Source organism: Python bivittatus, unplaced genomic scaffold, assembly GCF_059951505.1.
Source record: "Python bivittatus isolate LINGU-HERP-01145 unplaced genomic scaffold, Pbiv_v1 ctg000090_np1212, whole genome shotgun sequence".
NCBI lineage: Eukaryota > Metazoa > Chordata > Lepidosauria > Squamata > Pythonidae > Python > Python bivittatus.
The window spans coordinates 5,262,504-5,287,807 of NW_028277046.1; the positions used below are offsets into that span (position 1 = coordinate 5,262,504).

Consider the following 25,304-nt stretch of genomic DNA (forward strand, 5'->3'; position numbering starts at 1 on the left):
CGGCGCTTCTCCCCGCCTCCTCCGCGCTCGGGGCGGCCCGAGGCCGAGGGAGTCCCCCTGGCGGCGGCGGCGGCCTCTGAGCATCCGCAGAGCGCCTCTGCCGGGGGCGCGGGGAGCAGCGGCGCCCCTCTGAGCATCTGCAGAGCGCCCCTCGCCGCCCCGGGCCCTTGCCGAGGGCGGGGGGCCTACGAGCCTCCGCAGAGTGCCCCTTTATTGGAAGCAGGGGGTCCCTGAGCCTCTGCAGAGTGCCCCTTTATTGGAAGCAGGGGGTCTCTGAGCCTTTGCAGAGTGCCCCTTTATTGGAAGCAGGGGGTCTCTGAGCCTCTGCAGAGTGCCCCTTTATTGGAAGCAGGGGGTCTCTGAGCATCTGCAGGGCAGGCCTTCCCAGAGGCAGCAGAGAGAACAACTCTGGCCTCTGGGGGAAAGATTTCAGCTGGACCACCCATCCAAGCCTCCCTGCTTTCCTTCTCCCTCTCTCGGGGACTCCAGGTTCCATCAGCCCCGGCCAGCACAGCCGGTGGACAGACGTCCTGGGAATTAGGCTCCGAAGCCCCCAGGAGAAAGCGCCAGGAGTCGGATGATTTGGGCTCCGGGTGCTGCGAGATTAGATGCAGCTCTTTGGAAACGGCAACGTGGGGATAGCCACAACGCCGCCGTGCTGATTTTGTGCCTTTGTGCAACTTTCTTTTTCTGCCGTCCCTTCTGCAGGGGGGACTCCGGGCTGTGGATCTGGACGCGGGGAAGGCTGATGGGGGGGCCCCAGGATGGGCCGGACTGAAGAGGGGAGGAGTTCTTCCCCCCCCCCCCCCCCGTTCAGGAGGCGTGTTTATTGCGTGGCACATCAGCCCCCGGATGGCGAGGAGGGGCTTGCTTTCCAGCTCAGTCTGCAGCCTTCCCCCCAACAGCTGGACTGAGTAAGCGGGATCCCCTCGTTGGAGTCTCCCCGCCATGTCCCCTCCGTCTCTGCTCCTCCTCCTGCTTTTCCTAACACCCCTGGAGGGTGGGAGCAATGAAGCCCAGGATGGTAAGCTAAGGAGTGTGTGTGTGTGTGTGTGCGCGGGGGGGGGGACATCCAGTTCTCTTGCCTTGTCTAAGCAGTGCCCTCCAGGCACTCGTCCCCATCGCTGGCTGTGCCAGGGTGTGTGTGTGTGGGGGGGCATTGCTGAAAAGTCTGGGAAGACTGGCTTGGAAGTTTGCTTTCTCTGAAATCCTCCATGGGACCTCTTTTCCCCGGGGAGGGAGAGAAGATGAGAGACACCGTGCCTCGCTTGTGGAATTTCACTTGACGCTTAATGCTGGTTTACGACCATAATAAATAATATTGGGTTTGATCTGATCGCTTGACACGGCACCATCTTGTACTTTCTTATCCCTCTGCGAAAAGAAAAAGTAAACAATTTTCTTCACTATCCGAAGTGGCGCGTTCTTGCTCAGTTTGGAGGAGGAGAGCCTTCTTGGTCTCTGGTACCAAAAAATCAGGAGGAGCCTGGGAGCACCTTTTCTAACAAACAGTTTTTATTCAAAAGGATAAGCTTTCGTGAGGTGCCGATTGCTTCTCCGATGTTTCTCTTTCAATGTGGGCTCAAATCTGTGTGGCTGAATTGCAGTGGAGCGCAAATCAAATAGCCTTAATCTTTGATGCGGGGTCTTCTGCAGGCAGAGCGTAAGCTTCTTGTAAATCAAGATATAAACTCCCCCCTCAAACGGGGCCAGAAATTGCCCTTCTAGCGGGCTTTTGATGTGGTGTTCGCAGGATGTTTCCCCAGTGGTGTTCCCCACAGGCATGAAGGCATGTGAGATAGCTCTCATGAATGGAGGCTGCCTTCCACATTTCCAAAAAAAAATCTGGGCATGCCGTTTTCCCTGCTGTGCTGCAGCCTCGCCGTGTTGGCAGAAAGCTGACAGTGGTTATAAGTTGCATTTCGGTTGCTTTGTTTATTCTCGCTGGTCGACTCCAGGTGGATTTTGTGGTGTGTGAGAGTGCCGGAGGAAAGATTCAGCCAAAGCTTGAGCACCCATTTCTGACTCATCTAAAATCACGTCCCGCACATACGTCTTGGAAAAACTTCAGTATTGAGAGAGAGGGGAAAAGCATTGTTTGGAAGGCTGTGCAACTTGTACGTTAAAAAAAAGGGGCAAACTTTTTTGGGATTGCCTCTCTCTCAGCCAGAATTTTCCTCCAGAGACTTTAAAAAAGGCCTTTGCATAGAGTGTTCTTTCCATCAACCGGTTCTTTGATATTTTGAGATTCCTGCTTCACTTTCTTGTATCTCCATCCCACACTTGGCAGCCATTGCCATAAACCACCTTAGAGTCCAGGGACCGACTTCCACCAAATATTCCAAACGATTTTTCTTAGAGGGCTTGGCTTCCCAGTTCACAAACAGTGGGATTTTCAAGAAATGGGGGAGCCTACCAAATGAACCTGGAAATTTTTCCATTCAAAGCCTGTGTTTTACAACAAAGCTATGTCTCTTGAGAACGCAAAAAAAAACCAAAAGTTGCTGTGATTGAGGGATGCGAGAAGATGTTGCAGCGATAATTTGGGAGATGTGTATCTGATTCTTTGCTTTTTCTCATCCACCCAGATAATTTATTGGTCCTTACTGTGGCTATGAAGGAGACTGAAGGCTTCAAGCGTTTCCAAAGATCAGCCCAAGTTTTCAACTATAACCTAAAGGTAGTGCCAATAACTAATCTGAATAGAGATGCCAAGTTGTATCAAGGCAAAACCCAATTCCTAATTCAAAACTCCTTGCATTTCCTCAAATTTCAAAATGCACCCTTGGAAAAGTATCTGGCAAAAACAGGCAGGATATCACCTGTGATTTTTAATTTCAGTTAATGTTAATGAGTCCGTAGTCATGTTAGTTGTTTATACACCTGTTAGTTGCTAATTATTTGTTTTTCCTAATTGTACCATAAAGAACAAAGTTATTAAGCAACAGTAATATAATATGAGAAGCCTTGGGAATCTTTTTCTAGTTGATACTGTAAATGTCTATAGAAAACTCCCAGTGCAGTGAAATTTGTTCTCTAAATAAGATGTTAGTTGTTTCCTTCAGTTCAGTTCAGAGGGGACAACCACCGACCAAGTAGATTGAAACCTGGACATGACTGTCACAAAATTGCCTTTTGTCTGCCCAGGTTCTGGGATTAGGTGAAGAGTGGAATGACCGAGATGACAAGAGAGCAGGAGGCGGACAGAAGATCCGTCTCTTGAAATCGGCTTTGGAAGCCTACGCAGACAAGGAAGACTTGCTGATCCTTTTCACAGAGAGGTAATTGCTGGCGAGCAGAATTGCCAGGATACCAAGGCCTGAATCAGACATTGCTATATGCTAACAGCAGAGTTGAGATGTGGCTAAGTCTAGGAGACTCCCTTCTTCTTGCCTCCTGTAGCCAGGAGGAGCTGAACATTTTTGTTCCTGCTTAACTACGGTTTGTTGCATTATCTGCACTGCAAACTGTGGATAATTGTAACAATGGTTTATTTAAAACAAGTTCGTTTAAATGATGGTAGGGCACCTCAACTTCAGAATCTCCACCTTGGGGGGAAAAATGCTTGGAATACAAAAGGATAAAGATCTTAAGATTGGTAGGTACGTGTGCTCCCCCAACTCTGAGCAGGCAATTTCTTGATTGTTCCCTGTTTTTCTCTTTGCGGTGTAAACTTTCCTTCAAATGTCCCTCTTCTCCTCTTGCAGCTACGACGTCATCTTTGCTTCAGGGCCTGGAGAAGTCCTGAAGAAATTCAGGCAGGCCAAATCAAAAGTTGTCTTTTCATCAGAGACACTCATCTACCCGGACCGAAGATTGGAAGCCAAGTACCCACCGGTCCAAGAGGGGAAGAGGTTTCTGGGATCTGGAGGTAAGAGAAGGTGGGAACAGAAGCCACCAGAAGAAACACTGAGTGAGTGGTGAGGAAAGGAGAGCCGGGATGAAATTTGAGCTGTTGATCTCTGTTTGGAAGCCGTGGACAGCAAGTACAAATGAATGTTGAGGATTACCTAAAAATCTGGTCTAGAAACCAGAAACATTTTTTTTACAGTGGAAGATAAGCTTTGGACTTCTGCTTCTCCCTAAAATAAAATAATCCCTATTTGATATTTCATTGACCAGTGATGGCCTTGCCGGTATATAAAACAATTGTAGGAAAACGTTGTTTTGAGCTAACTGGTCTAGAAGTAGAAAACTTCTTGTTACAAAGAGGGTGTCATGGAGTGGAACAGCGACAGAATAATCCCAGGTGTCTTTATCGAGATGGGAGCGAGGTAGGGTTTTCAAAGCACGTGTTTTTAACCCGCAAGGAAAGTGGCATTTTGTCATATATGAACGATGTGCTTCTTGGAGGAGGAGTCTCTGCAGCTGCGAAACTTACAGACTTTGCATCTCTGGCACAGATAGTCCATAAAAGAGAATTACTTTATCTTTTTCCTTGATGCCAGCGCCATTCAGGGGGCTAAGCTGCCCATCTGAGACGAAGAAAGAGGAACATTTATTCTCTCTTCCTGCAGGATTCATAGGTTACGCTCCATATCTCAGCAAATTGGTGGCACGTTGGCAAGGCCTCGACAGTGACAGTGACCAGCTCTTTTACACCAAAGTGTTTCTGGATCCTGAACAGCGGGTGAGCAGCTCATGAAAGCTTCCACCTTTTCATAAAACGTGTTAGTCTGAAAAGGTGCTATGAGACTCCTGATTTTTAGCTACTGTAGAGCAACGTGGGTGTCCTCTTACACTTACCTTTTCCAATCCTTATCATTCTTCCCATTTTTTTTCCTCCTCTGCAGGGGACCATCAATATAACTTTGGATCATAGGTGCCGGATCTTCCAAAATCTTAACGGCGCTCTAGGTGAGAATCTGTGGAAAGAATGGATGTTTCCTGCCCTCAGAAATAAAATCTGCTTGGGCTTAATGGTGATTCTCCCACTCCTGCTTGAGTGCTGTAAACAAGCATTACGTGACTTTACGGCCGCCCGGGAGTCTCTGGATAGTTCCCCGGGGCTGTTGACCCCTGCGTAAAGCCTTTATTCGGTTTGCCAAGCAACTCCAGTTGGAGCCAAACTGCGGAGGAGCAACTCCATTTAAAAAGGAGCTCAAGTAGCAGATTGCAGAGGAGTTAGCAGCCACAACATGCTTGCTCCATAGTTGATAGAGGATTTGGGATGATTCTTTACCCCATTCGCGCCCCCCCGACTTCCTGCTGCTGCATGGTTTATATTATCACCTGCTACTTCTTGCCTATGAGGTGAAACCGTCAAAGGTTTAATTAAGCTTCTTAGAGATTTTTTTTGTTTTGCAAACTGGGTCGATTGCTCCTAAAATGTATTTCTGTTGCATCAGGTGGGAAAGATTGCGTCTCTTGGCTTTGACTGGATGTTTTCCAAGGACAAAGCTGCTTTGAAGAGCTGGGTCACACTTTATTAATGCCCAAAACCATTATCTCCCCCGGCATACACACAAAAAGAACCTTTTTGTTTTATTCTGTTTCCCTGCTTCTTTGCTCTTGAAGACGAAGTGGCTCTGAAATTTGAAAACGGCCAGGTGAGAGTGCGGAATCTGGCATTTGATACCCTCCCGGTTGTGATTCACGGAAACGGACCCACCAAGGTATGCCGAATCCCAGATCCCTGGAAGCAGGATGGCCATCCAAAATGTGTGTCCTTCTGCCCTTCTTGCTCTGGAACAAAGCTTGTTTGGGCTTTGATTCCTGGCAGCCGTTTGCCAAGATTGGAAATTGCTTCAGGAGGCAGAGTAGGCCTCAGTGGCAAAGCCCCTGCTTAGCCCCAAAAAGCAGGGTGGCTCAGCCCAGTTTCAGCAGTAGGGCCTTGGGCGGCTGGTGATGGAAAAGAGAGTTGTGGTGGAATCCGACTGACAAAGAAAGGGAGTTTTCTGTTTCAGCAGTGTGAACACAGCCTTTGGGAATCTTTTTCTCCCCAAAGCTGCAGCTGAATTACCTGGGGAACTATATCCCTCGGTCCTGGACCTTTGAGACGGGCTGCACCGTTTGCAACGAAAGCCTGAAGAATCTCACTGGCTTGAAAGTAAGAGCTCGTGCGATGCTGGCAGGACTGGGGAAGGTTAAAAAAGTTACGCTTTGCATTGTTTCATTGCTTGGCTTGGCAACGCGCATTTGCTGAAGATATGAAATTTCTATTAGAGATTCCGAATTACCTGTAGACCTGAAATCCCAACGTTTCCCAAGTGGTGTGAGAGATTAAAAGCAGACGCATTTAAACCAGTTTTACGTTTGCCAGATTGCCAAGGCTTGATTTCCGTGGTGTTTTAACAAGAGAACCTGGTTTTGGGTTTTTGCATTGCCTGGTGCTGCAAGGAAGAGGGAATCTCTGGCAGGGTTGACAGTTGCAGCAATCCAGGGTTCTGGGCTAGAAGATAAGAAATGTAGCCCTACTTACAAATTGATTACCCTTTTTCAGACACAGGGTGACTGTCCTCAGCTTTGGGTCCGATATTCTTTTTCCCGTCCTCTCTGCAGGAAGACTCACTTCCTCTGACCGTGATTGGCGTCTTTATTGAACAACCCACCCCCTTCCTTGACCAGTTCTTCCGAAGGCTCCAGCTTCTCCGCTATCCAAAAAAGAAAATCCACCTATTCATCCACAATCGTGTGAGTTGGGGCCGTCTGGCTGAGCGGGCTGCCCCCTCCACCCACTGCAACTGCTTGGCCTCTCAATTCATAACCCGCAAGGACAGCCGGTGAACGTGGCTGCTTGCCAGAATGGTTGGCCCTTCTGTAACAGGTTTTGCTCCATGTCATGTGCAGGAAAAGCATCACCTGTCCCAGGTGGGCTCCTTCGTGAACAAGCACAGGCCAGAATACCGCTCCCTCAAAGTGATCGGGCCGGAGGATCATCTCAAGAATGCCGATGCTCGCAACATGAGCGTGTAAGAGATGCTGAGAGGCTGCTCACCCCAAGATTGGTGCTTTTTCACTTGAGCCTCACTCTTTGCTTCCTCCCCTTCTAGGAATCTGTGTAGGCAGAACCCTGCTTGTGAATATTACTTCAGTCTGGACGCCGAAGTGGTGCTCAAGAATCCAGACACCTTGCAGATCCTGATGGAACGGAATAAGTGAGTCGGGGGCTGCGCTCCTGTGGCTGACAGGCCTGAGGGAAGACGCAGGCAGCATTTCCTTTCTCCAGATCATAGAGGGATCCGCTAGATTAGAACAGATTCTGCATCTGCTGTGGAGCTTTATTCGTTATGGGATTTTAGGGCTGAATCCCCAAGGAGGAGGAATTCATTACCCTGCCTAGTTCTTTTCTCCTTTCATAGGTAGCAAAACTACAGCAAGCAGTACAAAGATGTGTTCTGCATCATTTATAGAGAGAGTGTGAATTCCCTTGGCCGTCTGGGTTTTTTTAAGGGTAGAGTGGACAGTGCCCCCACTCGTTCCTACTACTATATAACCAAAAGAGTGCCCACATTCTTATTATTCTTGGAGTTCTTTTATGCCTTCTTCTCTGTCTCTCTCTCTGCCAGGTTTGTGATCGCCCCTCTCGTGAGCCGCATGGGGAAACTCTGGTCGAATTTCTGGGGGGCCTTGAGCGCTGAGGGTTATTACGCCCGCTCAGAGGATTATGTGGATATTGTCCAGAGGCGGAGGATGTGAGTAGCGCGACAGACTCAGGAGAGGTGCTTCCAAAACTCTCCTTTGAAGCCATTTTTCTCTGGAAGTTTCTCTGGGCTTTGAGTCTCGTGGCTGAAAAGGGCCACACAGTTCAAAAGGTACCGAACAATATTGTTGGGGCTTTCTGATGGTTCAGTTCCAATACGCTTTGGCTCTTAAACCATCACACGCTGAAGCGTCTGATCGTAAGCCCTGTGCATCCAGATCCATTTTTTGCAGGGTTTTCCTGATTCCCTGTTGAAAATAAGCCTCTGACAGTAAGCACTGCACAGAAATAGTTTCTTCTTCAGTTTGTTTAATAGCTTATTATCTGGCCCAGTTCTTTCCATGCCTGATCGGCTCTCTTTCTCTCCCTCAGTGGCCTCTGGAATGTCCCATACATTTCTAGCGTCTATCTGATCAAGGGCAGCGTCCTGAGGTCGCAACTCGCTCACCTCGACCTTTTCCACAGTGGCAAACTGGATGCAGATATGGCTCTGTGCCGCAACATCCGTGAGCAGGTTGGTGCGGGAAGCAAAAGGCTGCGCCTTCAGGAAAGGTGGGGAAGAAGACGAAGGTAGAGTAAGAAGACTGGAAAGAAAATAAAGCATCAGGGTTGTTGGGAGTTGTAGTCCCATAGTACTTGGGGGGCAGAGCTTCTCGTCCTTCAGTTGTCGGACTAGTTATGGGGTAGATCATCGCAGATCTCCATAAAACAGAGGGGGTCTGCTTTTCCTGCAGGGGGTGTTCATGTTCTTGACAAACCAGCAGCAGTTTGGGCATATCCTATCCCTGGAGAATTATCAGACCAGCCACCTGCACAACGATCTCTGGCAAATCTTCAGCAACCCAGAGGTGAGAAGACTTTCTCTGAAATTTGAGAGTGAGACAGGTGTGGGGTGAGGTAGGGGCCAGTTTGAAAGGATTAAGGAAAGGGTTGTGCTTCTTAGGGGGAGGGAATTCTGAGAACAAGGGTTCACATAGAAAGATGGAGCAGAGGACTAAGAGACTGGGAGTTACAGAGGTTGGGCGATGCGGTCCCTAAAAGCAGATTTGGGCAGGGAGGAGTTGGAATGAATTGGAGCAAATAACAGCTGGGAAACACGAGAACCGGTGGCTTTCTCGAGGACGCATCGTGCATTTATGACTTCCAATTTTGAACCCAGCCCCCCAAGTTCCAAAATGAGGGTGCATGCATGTGTTTGCAAAAGAAGTGATAGTCCCTTGTAAGAGTTTTTTAGGGGAGAAACAATAAATTGAGCATCCTACCTATTTTCTTCCTTTTTTTCCCTCTCACTAATCAGGATTGGAAGGAGAAATACATTCACCCAAACTACACGGCCGCCTTAAAAGGCAAATTGGTAGAAACGGTAAATAGCTTAAGTCTTTGTTATGGTTGAATTGGGGTGCGGGAGGCCGGCAGAAAGGAGGAGGGAAGAGGTCTCGGTCCTCTGTGTAGGAAAGGGCACCTTTCTGAAAGATCGGCTCTTTTCTCTTGGAAGCAGCAAAACCAAAACCGTTTTCCTTTCCCCAGTTGCTTCTGCTTATTTTTAAATCAGATTTTTTAATGTTTATTGTTCATTTAAAACACATCGTTTAACAGACTGTTCCAGAGTGGTGCAAAACAGACATTTGATTCCAGGATCATAAAAACAGCTATTAAAATATAGCATTAAACTAATAACATGAAACACAAAATAAAGTGAACACTGCACAGCATCAAACAATCTCCTAAATTTCCGATAGAACCAAGTTGTCTCGGTCAGCTTATGAATGAAGAAACGGCAGGGTCTTTTCCATGGTTGCTCCTGAATTTTCAAACTTGCAGGAGCTTTTATATATTTCCCCTTGGCCATCGTCCTGCTGTTGGTTCCACCCAGCACTGATTGGCGGGGTTGTGACATCCACAACATGATCTTTGCTACGAAATCGCATTAAATCATTTCAAAGCTGCCAGTGCAGGAACTGTTCCTTGGAGAAGGTATTTTCCTGGAATGAAAACACTTTGGAATTTATTACCTATCCCTTATCCTTCCATTGGCCAGCCCTGTCCAGATGTCTACTGGTTCCCCATATTTACCGACACGGCTTGCGACGAGTTGGTTGAAGAGATGGAACATTTTGGCGGATGGTCCAAGGGAGACAACACGGTAAGGAGCCTTATAAATATGGTTTATCAAGGACCTGAGGAGGGGCCAGGATCCTTCTTTTCCATGGAGGTTGCTTTCTTAGCCAAGTTGCCTGCTGATAAAAGTTTGCCCTGCCCCAGGCCAGCGGCTGATTTGAAGGCGAACGTAACCTTCCCCCAGTTTCTGTGTCTTAGTTTTGGGAACAGCTGTCAGCTAACTTGTTATAACACAATGTTTTTACAGGACCACAGGATCTTGGGGGGCTATGAGAACGTCCCAACGATCGATATCCACATGAACCAGATCAACTTTGAGCGCGAATGGTACAGGTTTCTCCTGCATTACATTGCACCCATCACGGAGAAGCTCTACCCCGGCTACTATACACAGGTGAGTTCAATTTGTACTCGCTGGGATTGGAGACTCGTGGTAAAGTTTGAAATGGCGGCCCTGGGTTCCTGAAGCGAAGGGCTTTGAAGTGCAGTTTCGGGGAGACCAAGAGAAAGAAGAAAATATGGTGGCCCGTGTACGCCAAAAGCAGGAATCACACTTTGATAAATTGTTGTAACTGAACAGGTAGGGACAATCAGCAGTGGATGAGCGCTCCCAGATATATTTACAGACCCTTTTGGAGCCACGTGGCTCACTGACTCGAGTTTCTGGAATGTAGGTAGCTGCGTCTCCTGAGTTAGACCAGTCGTCTCTCTCGTTCTCTCGTCACTCCTGATGGCTTTCTAAGGACTCAGGCACAGTCTTTAGCAGGCCAAGTATTTCCTTTGCGCTGAGCTCTCCCCTAAATGGTTTTATTCAGGTGCACCTTTTTCCCTCTGGACTCATTTTTGGGAAAAACGAATTCTGATGGATTTGTCCTCAGACGCTAGCTGTGCATAGGATTGATGGTCCAACCCCATCTTCCCCAACCCAATCCAGTTTCCTAAGCTTTTAAGGGGGGATTTTCCATGAAAAGTGCCAAGTGAAGATTAAATTGAATAAAAACAGAAGGCATGTGGCAGAGGGAGAGGTCAAGACTGACCACTGAATCACATTTCGGAGTGGCCAGAAGACGCCCCATCTTTTCCCATCTGGAGGTGTTGCGAAAAACGCAGCGTAATTCTCTTCCGTGCTCCACTGACTCTCTCCTTCAGCTGGCCCTGCCTCGTGCTCCAAAGCCTTTGCCCCACACAAGTTCCTTTTGCCCCTTTTTCCGCAGACCCAGTTCGAGCTCGCCTTTGTGGTCCGGTACAAACCGGACGAGCAGCCTTCCCTGATGCCGCATCACGATGCTTCCACGTTCACGATCAACATTGCCTTGAATCGCGTCGGGATCGATTATGAGGTAAGTGCCGGTGGAAGATCTTGGGGCCAGCCTAGAGGAATTGCTGAGTCGGTTTAGCAGGGAGATGGGAGGATGGAGGAGGGTGAAAGGGCAGTTTTTAGATCTCTACAATTGTGCTCAGGGGGCAAGGCCAGAACTGGGGTGGGGTGGGGTGGGGAGGCGGGGAGGAATATTTGCAAGGAAGCCGATTTGGGCTAAATGTTGGAAGGCATTTCCAGCACCTAAAACATATTTGATAGTGGGGCGGTTTGCTCTGGAGGACGGTGGGCTTTCTTTTGCTGGAGGAGTATTCAGGCGTTGATCACAGACGGTGCCGCTGCAGAATTCCAGCACGGAGCAGAGTGCCGACTGAGATGACTTCCAAATGCCTTTTCCAGTTCGGCAACTCGATCCCCCTCGCCCTCCCCGCAGACAGCGGGCGGACAGTTGAGGTCACTGCCGCCTCGGCCGTGATTCGTTTTACTCAAAATAGCAAAAGGGACTTTGTTGCTGGGGAGACGGGCTTCAGCTTTTCTTCCCCTGCAGGGTGGGGGCTGCCGCTTCCTACGTTACAACTGCTCCATCCGAGCCCCCCGGAAAGGGTGGACCCTCCTGCACCCAGGCCGCCTGACACATTACCACGAGGGCCTCCCCACCACCAAAGGGACTCGCTACATCGCCGTGTCCTTCCTCGACCCCTAGTGCTGCCTCTTCCGCGACGGGGGAGAAGAACTTGGGGGGACTTCTTCTTCTGCCAGCCCTTTCGACCTCTTGGCAGACAGCTCCGCCCAGGAGAGGAGTGCTGGACTTCCGGAACAGACAACTGGATCGGATACCGACTGGTTGCAAGAGACATTGCCCAGATTAAATACCATCGCTAAGAGGGGCTCTGGTTCTGCTGGGTTCTCTCCGCCCCAACCTCCAGCGATGCCCCAGCCAGTTAGAGCAACCTGACCCACCGCTTTCCACCCGGGAAGGGCGCCCACCTTCCCCCTTGCCTCATGGTAAGAATTGCTCAGCTTCCACACTTTTCCTTCCAGCGGAGACGCCCAAGACGTTTCGGGGTCCAAGGTGACGCGCTGGAATGTTTCCTGCTCTCTGCTGATGGGACGGAGCCTCTTAAAACGATCACTGTGCCTTTTGGATGGTTGCTACGAAAGGTTTGGGAAACAGAAGGATAATGAAGACAACTCATCACATTCCTTTTCCCCCCTGGCTTTACATTTCTCTTTTTCTGGAAACTGGGCAAGAGGAGAAGAGTGTGGCAAATGCATTAGAAATGTATCTGGAATGCAAAATGGGCTCAGGATGCTTTTCTTTGGTATCCTATCCAAAGCGTCTTGGTTCCCGATGCCAGAGCAGAGAGCTTTCTACGTGTGTGTATTTATTTAAAAGTCAGCACCATTGTTCACTCACCCACTTTCTCTGCATAAGTTGTACAGATTTTGCTAGGAGATTTTTACACTACAGTTTGACATTAAACAGATTTTTATTTTAAACAGCCAAACGCCTGCCTTGATTTTTCTCAGCCTCTGTGTCGGTAGAAGCTCCTTCCGCGACATCAGTAACGAATATTTCTGAAATTGTTCCCTCAAAGGCCATCCTGGCCCCGCGATATCTTTTGGGCTCTTGCCGAAAACCAAAAGCTGGACGAGAGGTGCAGCCGTAATGCGTGCCTCTAAATGAAACCCTCCTGGCGTTTCGTGAAATTGCATTGTGAAAATAACTTTTAAAAATAGTTTTGGCGGGGAGAGGAGCGTTATGTCGTGTTCTGAGCGTGGGGGAAGGATGTGGGGTTAGCGGAGGGGGTTTCTCTGCACTGCTCTTTACCAGCCCCGTTAAAGCTGCCGTTTTACCCAGGAGTAAGCCTTGCTGAACTCAGTACAATTTTCTGAGTAGACCCAGGACGGTACTAGCTTGGGCTTTGCAGGAGGGCTGCTGGAAATGTCTTGAAATATTGCGTGCGGAGAAGCAAATATCTAGGGTTTTTTTTAAAAAGAGAAGCAAATACCTAGTTTTTTTTTTTTTTAACGCAATGCAATGATAGCCGTCCTTTGACAGGAGACCAAAGGTTCAGTTTAGTCAAGAGGAAGAGGAAGACAGCTTCCACAAGTGTTGGACCCATTATCCCCAGCGAACTGAAAGGAGAATTGGAGCCCTAAGGGGTGGGGGGATGTCAGTGATGAAGAATGAAGTGAACTCTCCATGCTCAAGAGCATGTGCAGAGTAGATTCCCATCCGCTGAGAGACACCGCGGTGCAATCCAGGGGAGGGAACGGCGGGGCCCTCCAAGCAGCCTCTGGCCTCGGCCCCTCTTGCTGTCCTTCATCCCCAAATTAAAAAAAAAAGGAAATTTTCTAAACCGCCGCCAGACTTCAATTCCCAGGAGGGAGCGGGGCGCGGCCGTCGCGGCCGGCGTGACGTCACCTCCCGTCGCCTCTCTGACGTTTCCCGGGGCTGGTCGCTCCTTGCGAGCGGCTGAGGCAGAAGCGAGGTGAAGGTGAGGCGCGGGCGAGCGCGGGGCTGCAACGCGTGTCGGCGGCTCTGGACGTTACGCGCGGGTTTTGGGGAGCCGCCCCCCCAGGAGCGAAGGGGCGGGGCCTGGGCTGAGGGAAGCGCTGCCCCCCCACCGCCGCCCTTCTGGATGTGGGCCTGCGGGAGAGGGGCGGGGCGGCCCCCTCGCGCGCGCAGGGGCGGCGGGGAGGGGCGGGTCCGCCAGGTGAGTCGGCGCACGTGCGCGCGGCAGGTGACCGCCCGGGGGGGGCGGACGGGCAGCTGGCATCCCGCCCAGGGCAGCCGCGTTTGGGTGCGGCTGTCTGGGCGCGGGGTGGGGCATTTCAGAAGGGGGGGAGCCTCTGCGAGCCCCCAAGTGGGCTTTCCCTTTGGGAGGCTCGGAGCTGTAAAGCAGGGCTCCGCCTTGGCGGCTAGAAGATGGGTGGACTTCAACTCCCAGAATTCCCCAGCCAGCAGAGCTGGCTGGGGAATTCTGGGAGTTGAAGTCCACCCATCTTCAAGCCGCCAAGGCGGAGGAGCCCCGCTGTAAAGGATAAGAACGCTCCCTAAGGAGAAAACCTAACCCAATTTTACGTCTACAGCCGTTTGCTTTTTATCCCTAAATGCCTCAAACGCAGCAGCGGCCGGGAAGAGTGAGTCGGTGCCACTCATTGAGCAGCCAGACGTCGCCGCCTGTGTTTTCTAATCCTGGGCGTTTTCCTCGCCTTACGACGGCAGCAGCAGCAGCAGCAGCAAAGGTCCTGGGACTCTTTCTTCGGCCGCAGCAGGGGAAGAAGAGGGTGACCATGCTCGGCTTATGAGAACCCCAGCTTGTATCTCCGTCGTAAGTGAGCTGGGGGGGTTCCAGAGCCGGGACTGAGCCGGGCTGAGGCGCTGCGAACTCTGAGTCCAGTCCTCAGCGTGATGGCTGGATAGGTTTGCTGGGAAAGGCCGGGAGGCGTTAGAGCAAGTAAAATAAACGTCAGGCTCCTCCTGGAGCTCTCCCAGAAATCCAGCCCGTTCGCTCTTTCTTTGCAAAACCTCGGAGTTCAGGACGTAGAATCTTTTCAATAGGAAATTTGGCATCTGCTTGTGATACAGCGTGTTGTGCAAAATACAGCGATTGCTTTAGCATGTTGCGAGAAGCAGACCATCGTGGAAAGGTGAAATATGTTTGCTTCCTTACCTGGAGCATGTAATAGAGCAGTGGTGAGCTGTAAACGAAGCCCTTTTCCCCTTTCCTGTTCATAATCCACCCATTTCCCCCTTCCAGCACAATGTCCCTGCTGTTCCTCCGCTCTAAGTCCATCATCACTAGCAAGAAGGACAAGAGACATATGGCGGAAGTCAGTGCCTCCCCACTCAAGCACTTTGTCACTGCCAAGAAAAAAATTAATGGCATCTTCGAACAGTTGGCAGCCTACATCCAGGAGAGCGCGGCATTTCTGGAGGGTGAGTGGGCCTTAGGTGCCACAGTGCTCCCCGACTCGTGCACACAAGCGAGCGAATTCCCACAGCTGGAGGAGGACCAGATGCCTGAGTCCCTTCTTTAAAAGAATTATTTTGCTGGTTGAGGTTAGAAATTGAATCTGGGGCCTTCTGTGCCTGTAACCCTTTTGCTTCTGCCTTTTTGTTCTTTTGTACTGGATTTTTATTTTCTTAAAGTATCCTTGCTGTTTTGGTGGTGTTTGCTGGTTGGCTTTTATTCTGCTGCTTTTAAACTTGGGTGCCGTTTCTACACATCTGCTGAGGGCTATCCAGCTACGGTTTGTTTTCTTATTTATGTAGCGCTATCTGCTTCAAGGGTGCAAACAGACTGGTCTCTGCCCCAAGGGGCTTACAATCTCAGATTGGACTAGGAGGGAGGAAACAACAGAAGGAAGGAAAGAATGCATGCTTATTCATATCTCTCAGGTTCTTCCTTTCTTTCCTAAATTCAGTCCCACTCTCTGCCTCCGGTTTGCCACCCCTCCGTATTGGTGTGCTGATCCAGTTGTATTTTGGTCAAGGTTTTCTGCACGTTTTGAATGTGGCGACCTGACCCAACCAAGGCAGTGCAGAGGAATGCTGGGGCTTGTAGTTCAGAAGCAGGCCGAGAGTTTGCCCACTCTTGTTTTAGCTTGGCATTATCTTTTTTGCTGGGAAAAAGTCTTGAAATGTCCTTTCTCTTCTTTGTTGTACAAGAGCCTTCTGTAACTGGAGGTCTTGGGGGGTCAAAGCACTGATCTCCCACGGGCCCAGCTTGATACACTGTCCTTTGGTTTTTCAGAAACGCACAAGAATGGCGAGCTCGACCCGGTCACCACGGAAGAACAGGTGTTGGAGGTCAAAGGCTACCTGTCCAAGGTCAGCGGGATCAGCGAAGTGTTGGCAAGGCGACACATGAAGGTGGCTTTCTTCGGGCGGTGAGTCAAGGCGTCTTCCTGGCCAGGAGAGTTGCTAGTATACACTGCTTGGACCTGGGGCTCTCCAGGTGGGCTGGACTACGTCACCCATCATTCCGAGGCAACTCTGCAAAGCCCACCGGGAAGATTCCAGGCCAGCAAAGTTGCGAGTAGGCCGTTCCACCTGCAGGGGTGGGTGTGACTTTGTTCCCTGGAGTTCAGAACTCTGCACAGTCCCAAGGCGAAGCTGCAGGGCTCTCGTGATGTCCCTGCGTCTAGATATCAGCTACCTCGTAGGGTTGTTGTGAGGATAAAATGGGAGGACGTGGTCCTGTGTGTTTTGTGGTTCTTAGGACGAGTAACGGGAAAAGTACCGTGATTAATGCCATGCTGTGGGATAAAGTCCTTCCCTCGGGAATCGGACACACCACGAACTGCTTCCTGCGAGTGGAGGGGACAGACGGCCAGGACGCCTTCCTGCTCACCGAAGGATCCGAGGAGAAGAAGAGTGTCAAGGTACGCATCGTGGGAACTCCCCAAAGATTGGCCCTTGCAGGACCAGAGAAACTCGGGGAGAAACTTATATTCTGCTTTGAAGTTGTTGGCTTGGATAGGTAGTCTTCGGGTGGCCCATGGCTTCAAACCTAGCGGTTTAACCAGTCATCACCTACATTTCCCAGTGGACTGTTATTAACTCCTGACTTTTTGAAACTTCTTTTCCTGCTCTTGCTAATTGTCTTCTCCGGCCATTTTCCTGGATCAGACGGTCAACCAGCTGGCTCACGCCCTTCACCAGGACGAATTGCTGACTGCCGGCGGCCTGGTCAGCGTCATGTGGCCAAATTCCAAGTGCCCTTTGCTCAAAGATGATCTCGTTTTGATGGACAGGTGAGGGATTTTTCTCCCTGCCCCAGATAAATGTTCCCTCTCTCACACCCAGCCAGGAAGATAAACACTTCATCATGTACTTATCTAAAGTTTTGTTTTTTAAACCTGTGATACTTCCTTTAATCAAAAAGTTTCCCAGATTGGTGTAATTATAATAACTTAGTTCCTGTTTTGCACGCTTTTCCTCTGGAAGACATGATACAGAAAGAAACAGGAACGGGGAGGGAGGAGGAAAAATGCAAGCTCCAATATAATTTCTTAAATTGTAGCTCTTGTGCCTTTGTCACCTGGGAACAGATATGGATTAATCCAGCATAGTTCTTCTGTTGGTATCTTTTAAAACTAAAAAGCAAAGTTTGAGTTTAAAACTCATACAGGGCGGGGGAAGTGTTGGAAGAGAGAACACCATTTCAGTGTGTGAATTATGATGTCAGTTCTGTATTTCTTGGTATATGTTTAGCCCTGGAATTGACGTCACCACCGAGCTGGATAGCTGGATCGATAAATTCTGCTTGGACGCGGATGTGTTTGTGTTGGTGGCCAATTCCGAGTCGACGCTGATGCAGACGGTAAAAAGTTGATCCTTCCGCTCACTGCCCCCCTCGCTTTGTTTTTAGCTAAACCTTTGCAAGAGTCCCATAAGGTCCAGGGTGTTTCGTAGCAAGGCCTCCAAACGCAAACGCCACAGAAAGCTGAATTTTGCATGTTGCTGAATTGAAGGGAATAGAACGGATTTGCTTAGTTTTCTGTCGGTCTTCTGCCTTGTTCCTCACGTCTGGTTGCAAAGCTTGGTTTCCAGCTCCTGTTTTTAAAAGGGCATCTGCCGTCGTAACCATCCGTTTAAGGTGGAGTTTGTAATGCCAAAGATTAGAAAATCACCCCCACCAGGACTGGCAAAGCAGGCCACAGCAGATAAATAGAGAGCAACCCTCATCCCATTTTACCTAGCCGGGTAATGAAACGTTTGCAAGAAAGGAACCAAGCTCAGAGGACCCCAAGGACTCCACATCAGAAAATCTGTTTCTGGGCGTGTGCTTTTAACTGGAGCCTGTCCCTGCTTTGCTCGAGAGAGGTCATCAAGGGCACAGTTAGGTGGTCATTTACCCCACCTGAGGAACCTGGGCGGAGGGGGCAGAAAAGTTGAGTTTCTGAATAGACGTCATTCCTTTTGCAAGCTGATCTTATGATTCTGAGGTTTTATGGGGGGGGGGGTTGGTTTCTTTCTTGCCCATCCAGGAGAAGCAGTTCTTCCACAAAGTAAACGCCCGCCTCTCTCGGCCAAACATTTTCATCTTAAACAACCGCTGGGACGCCTCGGCATCCGAACCGGAATACATGGAGGAGGTGAGGCTGAGCCTAACCCTAACCCTAAAGGAAAGCACCCCGAAAGGAAGACCGATCTTCCCATCCCCTTTTCCTGGCCCCTCTCGTAGGTTCGCCGGCAACACATGGAACGTTGTACCAGCTTCCTGGTGGACGAGCTGGGGGTGGTGGACCGTGCCCAGGCTGGAGACCGCATCTTTTTTGTCTCCGCCAAAGAAGTCCTGAACGCCCGCATCCAGAAGGCTCAGGGGATGCCGGAAGGAGGTGAGAGACCCTCTGAGCCAGTGTTTTTCAACCTCGACAACTTTAAGATGTGTGGACTTCAACTCCAAGAATTCCCCAGCCAGCTATGCTGGCTGGGGAATTCTGGGAGTTGAAGTCCACACATCTTAAAGTTGTCAAGGTTGAGAAACACTGCTCTGAGCTGTCCCTGTTTCCAGAGCCACAGCCTCCTCCCTCGCAGATCTTCTAATCCGCAGACTCTTCCTTAAAAATTACGCTTGGTCTTGCTCTTACCTGTTTGAGTGGGCTTCGGTACCCATGAGGACTAGAAACTTGCTTTCTTAAAAAGAAAGAAATACCTGCCTATTTTGCCGCTCAGATCTGACAGTGCTTTTTTTCCCCTATGGTTTTTCTCTGTAGGTGGGGCTCTGGCAGAGGGTTTCCAAGTGAGGATGTTTGAATTCCAGAATTTCGAGCGGAGGTTTGAGGCAAGTGCATCGTCAGACGTTGATATTGGTACATGAGTTTTACTGCTGGGATCATAAACGCCCGTTTTTGAACTGCAAGAAACACTGGACGATCTGTTTCCAGAACCAGAAACAAATAATATTATTAAGCAGCTAATCCAGCATCGTTGAACGCTTTGAACAAGATTCCTAATCCAGGATCCTGAGGATCTTGGTTTGCCTATTGTTGTACTAAGCCGCTAGTCCTCAAGGACACGATCAGTTCCAAGGGGAATTTACCGGGGCTGACCTTACATGTAATTAGCCCAAGGTGGTTCACAGCCTTGCTGCATCTGCGAAAGGATACTGGATTTTGTTGGGAGGGCTGAAGTTTGTCTTCCGTGCAGGAGTGCATCTCGCAATCTGCGGTGAAGACGAAGTTTGAGCAGCACACGGTCAGAGCCAAGCAGATTGCCGAAGAAGTCCGACACATCATGGATTCGGTGCATGTGGCCGCGCAGGAACAGAGGTGAGCAGAGCGTGCAGCGCTTCACCTGTAATTTCCTACAGAATGTACGAAAGTGGACATCAAACAGCACGGGAAGAAAAACATTGCTGGATTTCGGCTAACTCGAGACACTGGACGCTTTTTCTTTTCCTTTTTCTCACTCGACCCAAGACATTGCTTCCTTCCTTCCTTCGGTCTTGCAGGGTTTACTGCCTGGAGAAGTGGGATGACCGCCAGGAGCGCCTGGGCTTCATAGAAAAGCAGCTGGACTTGCTCACTCAGAGCTACAAGCTGAAAATCAAGGAGATCACGGAAGAAGTCGAGCGCCAGGTGAGGGGCGAGGCAGGGTGAGGCCAGGCTCCCTGAATTTAAAGGCTGGTTTCAGATGCTGGATTCTTGGAGCAAAGAGCTCCCTGGGAGGAAGCATCAAGCGTGTCCTCTGTTCACAGAGCGGAGAGGCTGGACCTGCTTCCTTTGAAAGAGAAGGAAACCGCAGCTCGGTTCCCGCCCGTTAAGCGTGTCCCTTTCCCTCCAGGTGTCCAACGCGATGGCGGAAGAGATCAGGAAGCTCTCTGTGTTAGTGGATGACTTCCAGCTGGATTTCCATCCTTCTCCCGTGGTCCTGAAAGTCTATAAGAACGTAAGCGACTTAATGCGGGCTGGATCTTTCCCTGGGAACCATGGAGCGCCTCCAAGTCCGGTGCCGCTCTGTGGCTTCGTCCCCCTCGGTGCAAAATCCACATTAAATGTCAGACCCTTTGCAGAGAAGAGTCTGTAAGGAAGTCTTTTGCAGTGGCCCTCTCTTGATCCAAAACCCACCCGACTGGTTAACACCACACTAGTCTGTTGCACTGCAACAGACACACAAATCAAGGCGGTGTAACCTCGGCCTTGTGAGCCGATACCGTGTTTTCCTGAATGCGTTGGTGGCCCGCGTCTGATCCTCCTGGAGTTTTAGGCGAAAGGCTCTGGGACTCGTTTTTCTTCCTCAGGAATTGCACCGGCACATCGAGGAAGGCCTGGGCCGAAACATGTCAGATCGCTGCTCCGGCTCCATCTCAGCCTCTTTGCAGACCACGCAGCAGGAAATGATCGGTGGGCATCCCTGGGGGGCAGCTTTCACGAGGGGAAGGAGCTCCTGGGCGTCGTCGAGGGCCACAACTGGCCTGCCCGGGCTGAGGAAGCAGCACTGCTCCTTCCTGGTTTGTGCTGAGACAATGTGGAGCGTGCATTGTCCTAACCCCGCCGCCTTCCCTCCTCCCTCGCTTCCGTCCCTTTCAGATGGCTTAAGGCCCCTCCTTCCCGTCTCCCTGAGGGGGCAGATAGACCTGCTGGTCCCCCGGCAGTGCTTCACGCTCAGCTACGACCTGAACTGCGACAAGCTGTGCGCCGACTTCCAGGAGGACATCCAGTTCCATTTCTCGCTCGGGTGGACGATGCTGGTGAACCGGTTCCTGGGGCCCAAAAATACGCGTCGGGCCTTGATGGGCTACAGTGACCAGGTACGACAGCGGCGGTCCTCTGTGCTCCTTTCCTGTAAGGTTTGGTGATGCAAGGTGGACTGCCCCTCTGCCCAGAGGCTCAGTTTCACCTTAGGCCTTCAAGTATAACCCAGGCGTGAACAGGAGAGGGGTTGATAAAACCCACCGAGGGAGGCCAAGCCGTGTTGCCTTTGTTACTCTGCCAGATGGCACCAGCCGACCTTTGTTTTCGCTGCTGGTGCGGAGTTTTTCTCCCCTGTGTTTCTTAATGGTCCCTTGCCCTGGCCTCAGTTGCTTCATCTGCAAAATGGGGGCTGCGCTAACCCCTCCCTGACCTGCCCATTTTGCCGACTAGGCTCAGCGACCTTTGCCCCTGACCCCAGCGAACCCGAGCCTGCCCCCCTTACCGCAGGGGTCCTTGACGCAGGAGGAGCTGATGGTCTCCATGGTGACTGGCCTGGCCTCCCTCACGTCCAGAACTTCGATGGGCATCTTGGTGATCGGTGGAGTGGTAGGTTGGGGGGCGAGCCTTTAGGGAAAAGAGGGGGGGGCGAAGGAGGTCCTTTCTGATTTCTCTCCAGCCTTCCAGGCAGACATGGAGGCGTAATTCAGCCATTCCAGAAACACTGGACTAGCTAAGGGCGATGGGTGCTGTAGTCCATATCTGGCAGCTCCCTGTGGGGAAAAGCATCTGTAGGGCATCTCTCTAGTTCTCTTTCCATCATTCCTGCTTTCTCTGAGACCCCCTCCTTTGGTCTAGGGCAGGTGGGCAGTGCAATTTTGGGGCCTCAGTGCCCTACTGCTCCTGAATATTGTGGGACATGCCGTAGCCTCTCAGGCGCTCCAAGGCTGGCATTTTTTTTTTTTAAGAAATGCTTTGTTTAAAAAACGCAGTTCTTTCCGATTCAAAGCCCCTTCTCTGTCTGCGTCCCTGTGGTCAGGTCTGGAAGGCGGTCGGCTGGAGGCTGATCGCGCTCTCCCTGGGCCTCTACGGACTCCTTTACGTCTACGAGCGCCTCACCTGGACCACGAAAGCCAAGGAGAGGGCCTTCAAGCGCCAGTTCGTGGAGTACGCCGGGGAGAAACTGCAGCTCATAGTCAGTTACACCGGCTCTAACTGCAGCCACCAAGTCCAACAGTGAGTTAGCCCTCGTGGCGACCTCCCCGCGTGGCGTCCAGCCTTATGGGAGCCTTTTCAGGGTTTTACTTCGTGCGTGAGATGGAGGAAGATGAAGCCCCTGTGTTAGATCTGTACAAAGAAAAGCTTTTCTCACACTAACTATTCTTTGTGTTTTCTTCTTTCTTTTTCACTTTAAAAACACCTTGTAAAAGGGAACTCGCGGGGACCTTTGCTCAGCTCTGCCAGCAGGTGGACGTGACGAGAGAGGATCTTGAGAAAGAAATTGCAGGCCTGAATCAAAAAATTGAGATTTTGGATACTTTGCAGAGTAAAGCCAAGTTACTTCGGTGAGGCGTTTCCGTTTCTATGTTTGTCCATTACTGAGTGGGGTGCTGTGGGTTCAGTTTATGTAAAATCGTCCTGCGCTTGCTAAAAACATAGATTTTCGTCCCCTTATGAGAAATATGAAGCTCTGCCTGCAAATAAGATCCACTGTTTTCAAGGCTAATCAAATCGACAGATAATTGGATTCAGAATCTGAATTAGTTATGAATGTGCCTGTACTTTTAAAAAAAAACTTTCTCTCCTACCGTGATCCAAATACAAACATTTTGTATTTTGAAAAGCCCCTTGGCGTTTGCAATTTTAGTAATGACTTGGTTTTGTAAGCTCAGGTTTTGTTGCTCGGTTTAAGCGAAACTGGCTTCCCTTTAATGGATTTAACGTAGCAGGTAAAAGCCTGTAAGTTATTTCTTTCTTTTCACACGCGTCCCTCTCCTCTCTGTGCCTCTGCAGGAATAAAGCTGGTTGGCTGGACAGCGAGCTGAACATGTTCACACATCAATATTTGCAGCAGAGCAGATAAGCGATCGAAATGGGAGCGTGGCGGAGTCCGTCCTGTCCCCCACCCCAGTTACACTATCGCGAAAATAGTTCCAGATGATGGGACTCTGCAGGGGGAGATGGAGAACCTCCTTCCTGTCTGTTTGCGCCTGTTCCTTCCATGCACACGCAAATTCGAACTCCACTCAGTTTTCCTTTCTCGTCACGTTGGCGCTTTTCGTTTTAGCCAGCCCTTGCGGTCTTAGCAATGTTTTGCTTAGCAGGAAGAACCTTGACATCCTGATTGGTGGGGCTGGGACGCCCATTCCCCAGTCCTGGATCTCCCCCCCCCCTTTTTTTTTCAGCCATCAATGAAATAGCAAGTTGATTCTGCATTTTTTCAGTGGGTGTGGAATGAAATTAACCCCGACGCCTGCTTGCCATAAATGAACGACCCTCTTTCTCCCAAAGGGAATCTTATAATTTATAGGACAAGATTCGGTGCATCCCAGCCAAATTCAGGCCTTGTGGAACACGTTCTAGCTTGGCTTCTCAATTCTGGAGGTGAGAAACAATCTTTGGATGGGCTCCTTCAAGCCTGGAACCCCCTTCCCCAATTTGCACACAACTGACACAGGTTTCTTAGTCCCAGCCACCCAAACGTGTTTGCATCATTTGTTTCTCTCCAGAGTTTTAGGCTGGCATATAGTCCTTTGCATTGCTTACACTGGTTGACAGGAGTTAAAATTCAAAATATCTGGGAAGACTCCAGTTGCCGGTCTCTTTCTGTCCCGATCCTCAGAAAACGTCCTCATGATCACGGTGTCTTTTCCTGTGGCTTTTGCCCTAAAGCGGCGCTCCTAAAGGCGCTAGTCCTTGTGAAGTTAGCTGAGTTACCGCAAATACTAATGAATTTGAGTGTGCGCGCAGGTGGGAGAAGTGTGATGTATGTAGTAGTTAGAGGGATGAAATGGAAGAAAAGACTCAGAGGGAAAAATTTAGAAGGTTGCTTTTGGGGATCTTTCCAAGAGAGAGTGGATAGAATTACCAACTGTAGTAGATTTTGATGCCTGAATTGTTTCTCTATTTATTTTGTTCCCCCTCCTAATATCCCCTAGTTTACGAACCATTCATGACTTCTGCAATTGTCTCTTAGCTTTTTAATGTTTTTTTTCCAAGGGGGAGAAGTAAAGACATCTACACCATTTCAATCCAGTCCCGTCCCTTCCAAAATTCGATTTCCAACGTGCGCCTAAATTGGCAGGCATGTAATTTCCTCCTGGGCCCGTGGAGGCCAGCGCAGGAGGCATTGGCTTTTGGGAGGGGACGCACACGGGTGGCAGTTTGTGCCCGTCGGACCTGTGCGGGGGTCACCATTGGGACTATTCGGTTTTTTGGACCGAAAGACCCTCCGGTAGATTCCTCCGGCCGGTCCCTGCAGAAGTGTCCCGTTGGAGGGGCTCCCGTGGTCAGGGTGTCACAGGTGGCTTTCTGGGCAAGAACTGTGCGTGAGCTCTTGCACCGAAGTGCCTCCCCCACGTGGATTTCGAAACGGCCTTGGAGAGCTTGCAGGCCAGCCTGCAGAAGGAAGACCCTCTCCCCTTTGGGGTCTGGAGTCTCTTTCTCCCTCCTTTCATCAGAGGAACTCTCAGTTCTCAGCTGGAGACGTTTGATTCTCTTTAACCGGCTCGGCCGAATCCCAAGAGAGTTCGGGGTTCGGCAACCGGCGGGTGGTCGGCCTGGGCGGATAAAGGCTGGCGGTTAAAAAGAGTTTAGCCAAATGGACTTTACCTTTTGTTTTCCACGCTGCTAGCTGAAGTGTGGTCTTTTTATTCCTGGCCGGGCCTTCAAAATCCTCTCGGTGGTAGTTTCTATCCTGTTTTTCAGGGCTGTGGGGTTTGGGAATAATGATGCTATTACGATTTTGACATGAATATTGTTTCTGGCTGCATCAGTGCTGTTCATAACCGCAAAGCAGAATTAAAAAGGAACAATTGAATTGGATGGAAGCCTCTGTCTTTTGCTTTCTGGAATGCAGATGTTTTTCGTCGGTAACCTGCGCCGTGCCAATAGGCTTTTCGCCCTGTTGAGGTTTTCGTGCCCGGAGCAGAAACTTCTCTTTGCAATGAGAGCGCCTATTGGATGTATGCAGCTCGGGGCAAAAGGACACGTTCTGCCTTTCATTCTGTTCTCGTGAGCTAGCAGGGCTTGGGCACAGTGCCTCTAGGCATGTGCAGACCGTCGTTAATATTTCAAGGCGTTTGATTTTTATTTTGCGGGTCTTGGACTTAAATTTATCAGGGCTTTTCTGAGATTTAATCTCAGTAACCCAGCATGAGACTCTTCGGAAGATAATGGTATCCCTGGCCATGTGCAGAGGGCCTGTCATTTTAGTGTTAAGTGAGTTTGGACCTTTTTTGGGTTTTTTTTCCTTGCTCTCCTGTCCAAGGCACCTCCCAAACGTTTTTTCCCCCCCGTGGAAGCTGGGGAGGCTCCAATTCCGAATTTCACGCTGCCTGCAGATTCTCCATCTCTAGG

The 25,304-nt window shown here is 50.1% G+C and overlaps 2 protein-coding genes across 5 annotated transcripts; both read left to right on the forward strand.

Annotated features, from left to right (window-relative positions):
• The first annotated feature begins 5 nt into the window (after positions 1–5).
• PLOD1 (procollagen-lysine,2-oxoglutarate 5-dioxygenase 1) lies at positions 6–12,580 on the forward strand. Of its 3 annotated transcripts, none has more exons than XM_088136840.1 (19): positions 6–1,024; positions 2,589–2,680; positions 3,148–3,281; positions 3,708–3,871; positions 4,518–4,630; positions 4,794–4,857; positions 5,518–5,615; positions 5,948–6,049; positions 6,502–6,633; positions 6,790–6,911; positions 6,993–7,097; positions 7,509–7,634; positions 8,015–8,156; positions 8,377–8,490; positions 8,940–9,005; positions 9,681–9,785; positions 10,008–10,154; positions 10,975–11,100; positions 12,120–12,580. In XM_088136840.1, exons 1-19 carry the CDS (start codon positions 949–951, stop codon positions 12,258–12,260), a joined length of 2,169 nt encoding a protein of 722 aa, XP_087992966.1. In that variant the 5' UTR covers positions 6–948; the 3' UTR covers positions 12,261–12,580. The 3 variants fall into 3 exon arrangements, with proteins under 3 accessions (XP_087992966.1, XP_007441485.2, XP_087992967.1); XM_007441423.3 differs by having other exon boundaries at positions 11,626–12,262; XM_088136841.1 differs by having other exon boundaries at positions 6–914; positions 11,626–12,262.
• Positions 12,581–13,452: 872 nt separating this feature from the next.
• On the forward strand, positions 13,453–23,128 carry MFN2 (mitofusin 2). 2 transcript variants are annotated; one of them, XM_007441424.3, is made up of 19 exons: positions 13,453–13,579; positions 14,211–14,416; positions 14,846–15,024; positions 15,842–15,977; positions 16,310–16,472; positions 16,720–16,844; positions 17,305–17,413; positions 18,081–18,188; positions 18,278–18,431; positions 18,810–18,877; positions 19,243–19,364; positions 19,547–19,673; positions 19,879–19,983; positions 20,336–20,438; positions 20,625–20,845; positions 21,180–21,335; positions 21,766–21,962; positions 22,157–22,291; positions 22,740–23,128. In XM_007441424.3, the coding sequence occupies exons 3-19, from the start codon at positions 14,850–14,852 to the stop codon at positions 22,807–22,809; spliced, it is 2,274 nt and encodes a 757-aa protein (XP_007441486.2). In that variant the 5' UTR covers positions 13,453–13,579; positions 14,211–14,416; positions 14,846–14,849; the 3' UTR covers positions 22,810–23,128. The 2 variants fall into 2 exon arrangements, with proteins under 2 accessions (XP_007441486.2, XP_007441487.2); XM_007441425.3 differs by having other exon boundaries at positions 13,526–13,579; positions 14,175–14,416.
• The last annotated feature ends 2,176 nt before the right edge of the window (positions 23,129–25,304 follow it).

Excerpts from the sequence above, each read along its gene's own strand:
- PLOD1 (XM_007441423.3), top strand. The coding sequence starts at position 949 with ATGTCCCCTCCGTCTCTGCTCCTCCTCCTGCTTTTCCTAACACCCCTG. Across the intron at positions 4,858-5,517 it reads AAATCTTAACGGCGCTCTAG|ACGAAGTGGCTCTGAAATTT; the intron begins GTGAGAATCTGT and ends TTGCTCTTGAAG. Across the intron at positions 9,006-9,680 it reads AAGGCAAATTGGTAGAAACG|CCCTGTCCAGATGTCTACTG; the intron begins GTAAATAGCTTA and ends TCCATTGGCCAG.
- MFN2 (XM_007441424.3), top strand. The coding sequence starts at position 14,850 with ATGTCCCTGCTGTTCCTCCGCTCTAAGTCCATCATCACTAGCAAGAAG. Across the intron at positions 15,978-16,309 it reads AAGGTGGCTTTCTTCGGGCG|GACGAGTAACGGGAAAAGTA; the intron begins GTGAGTCAAGGC and ends TGTGGTTCTTAG. Across the intron at positions 18,432-18,809 it reads TCAGGGGATGCCGGAAGGAG|GTGGGGCTCTGGCAGAGGGT; the intron begins GTGAGAGACCCT and ends TTTTCTCTGTAG.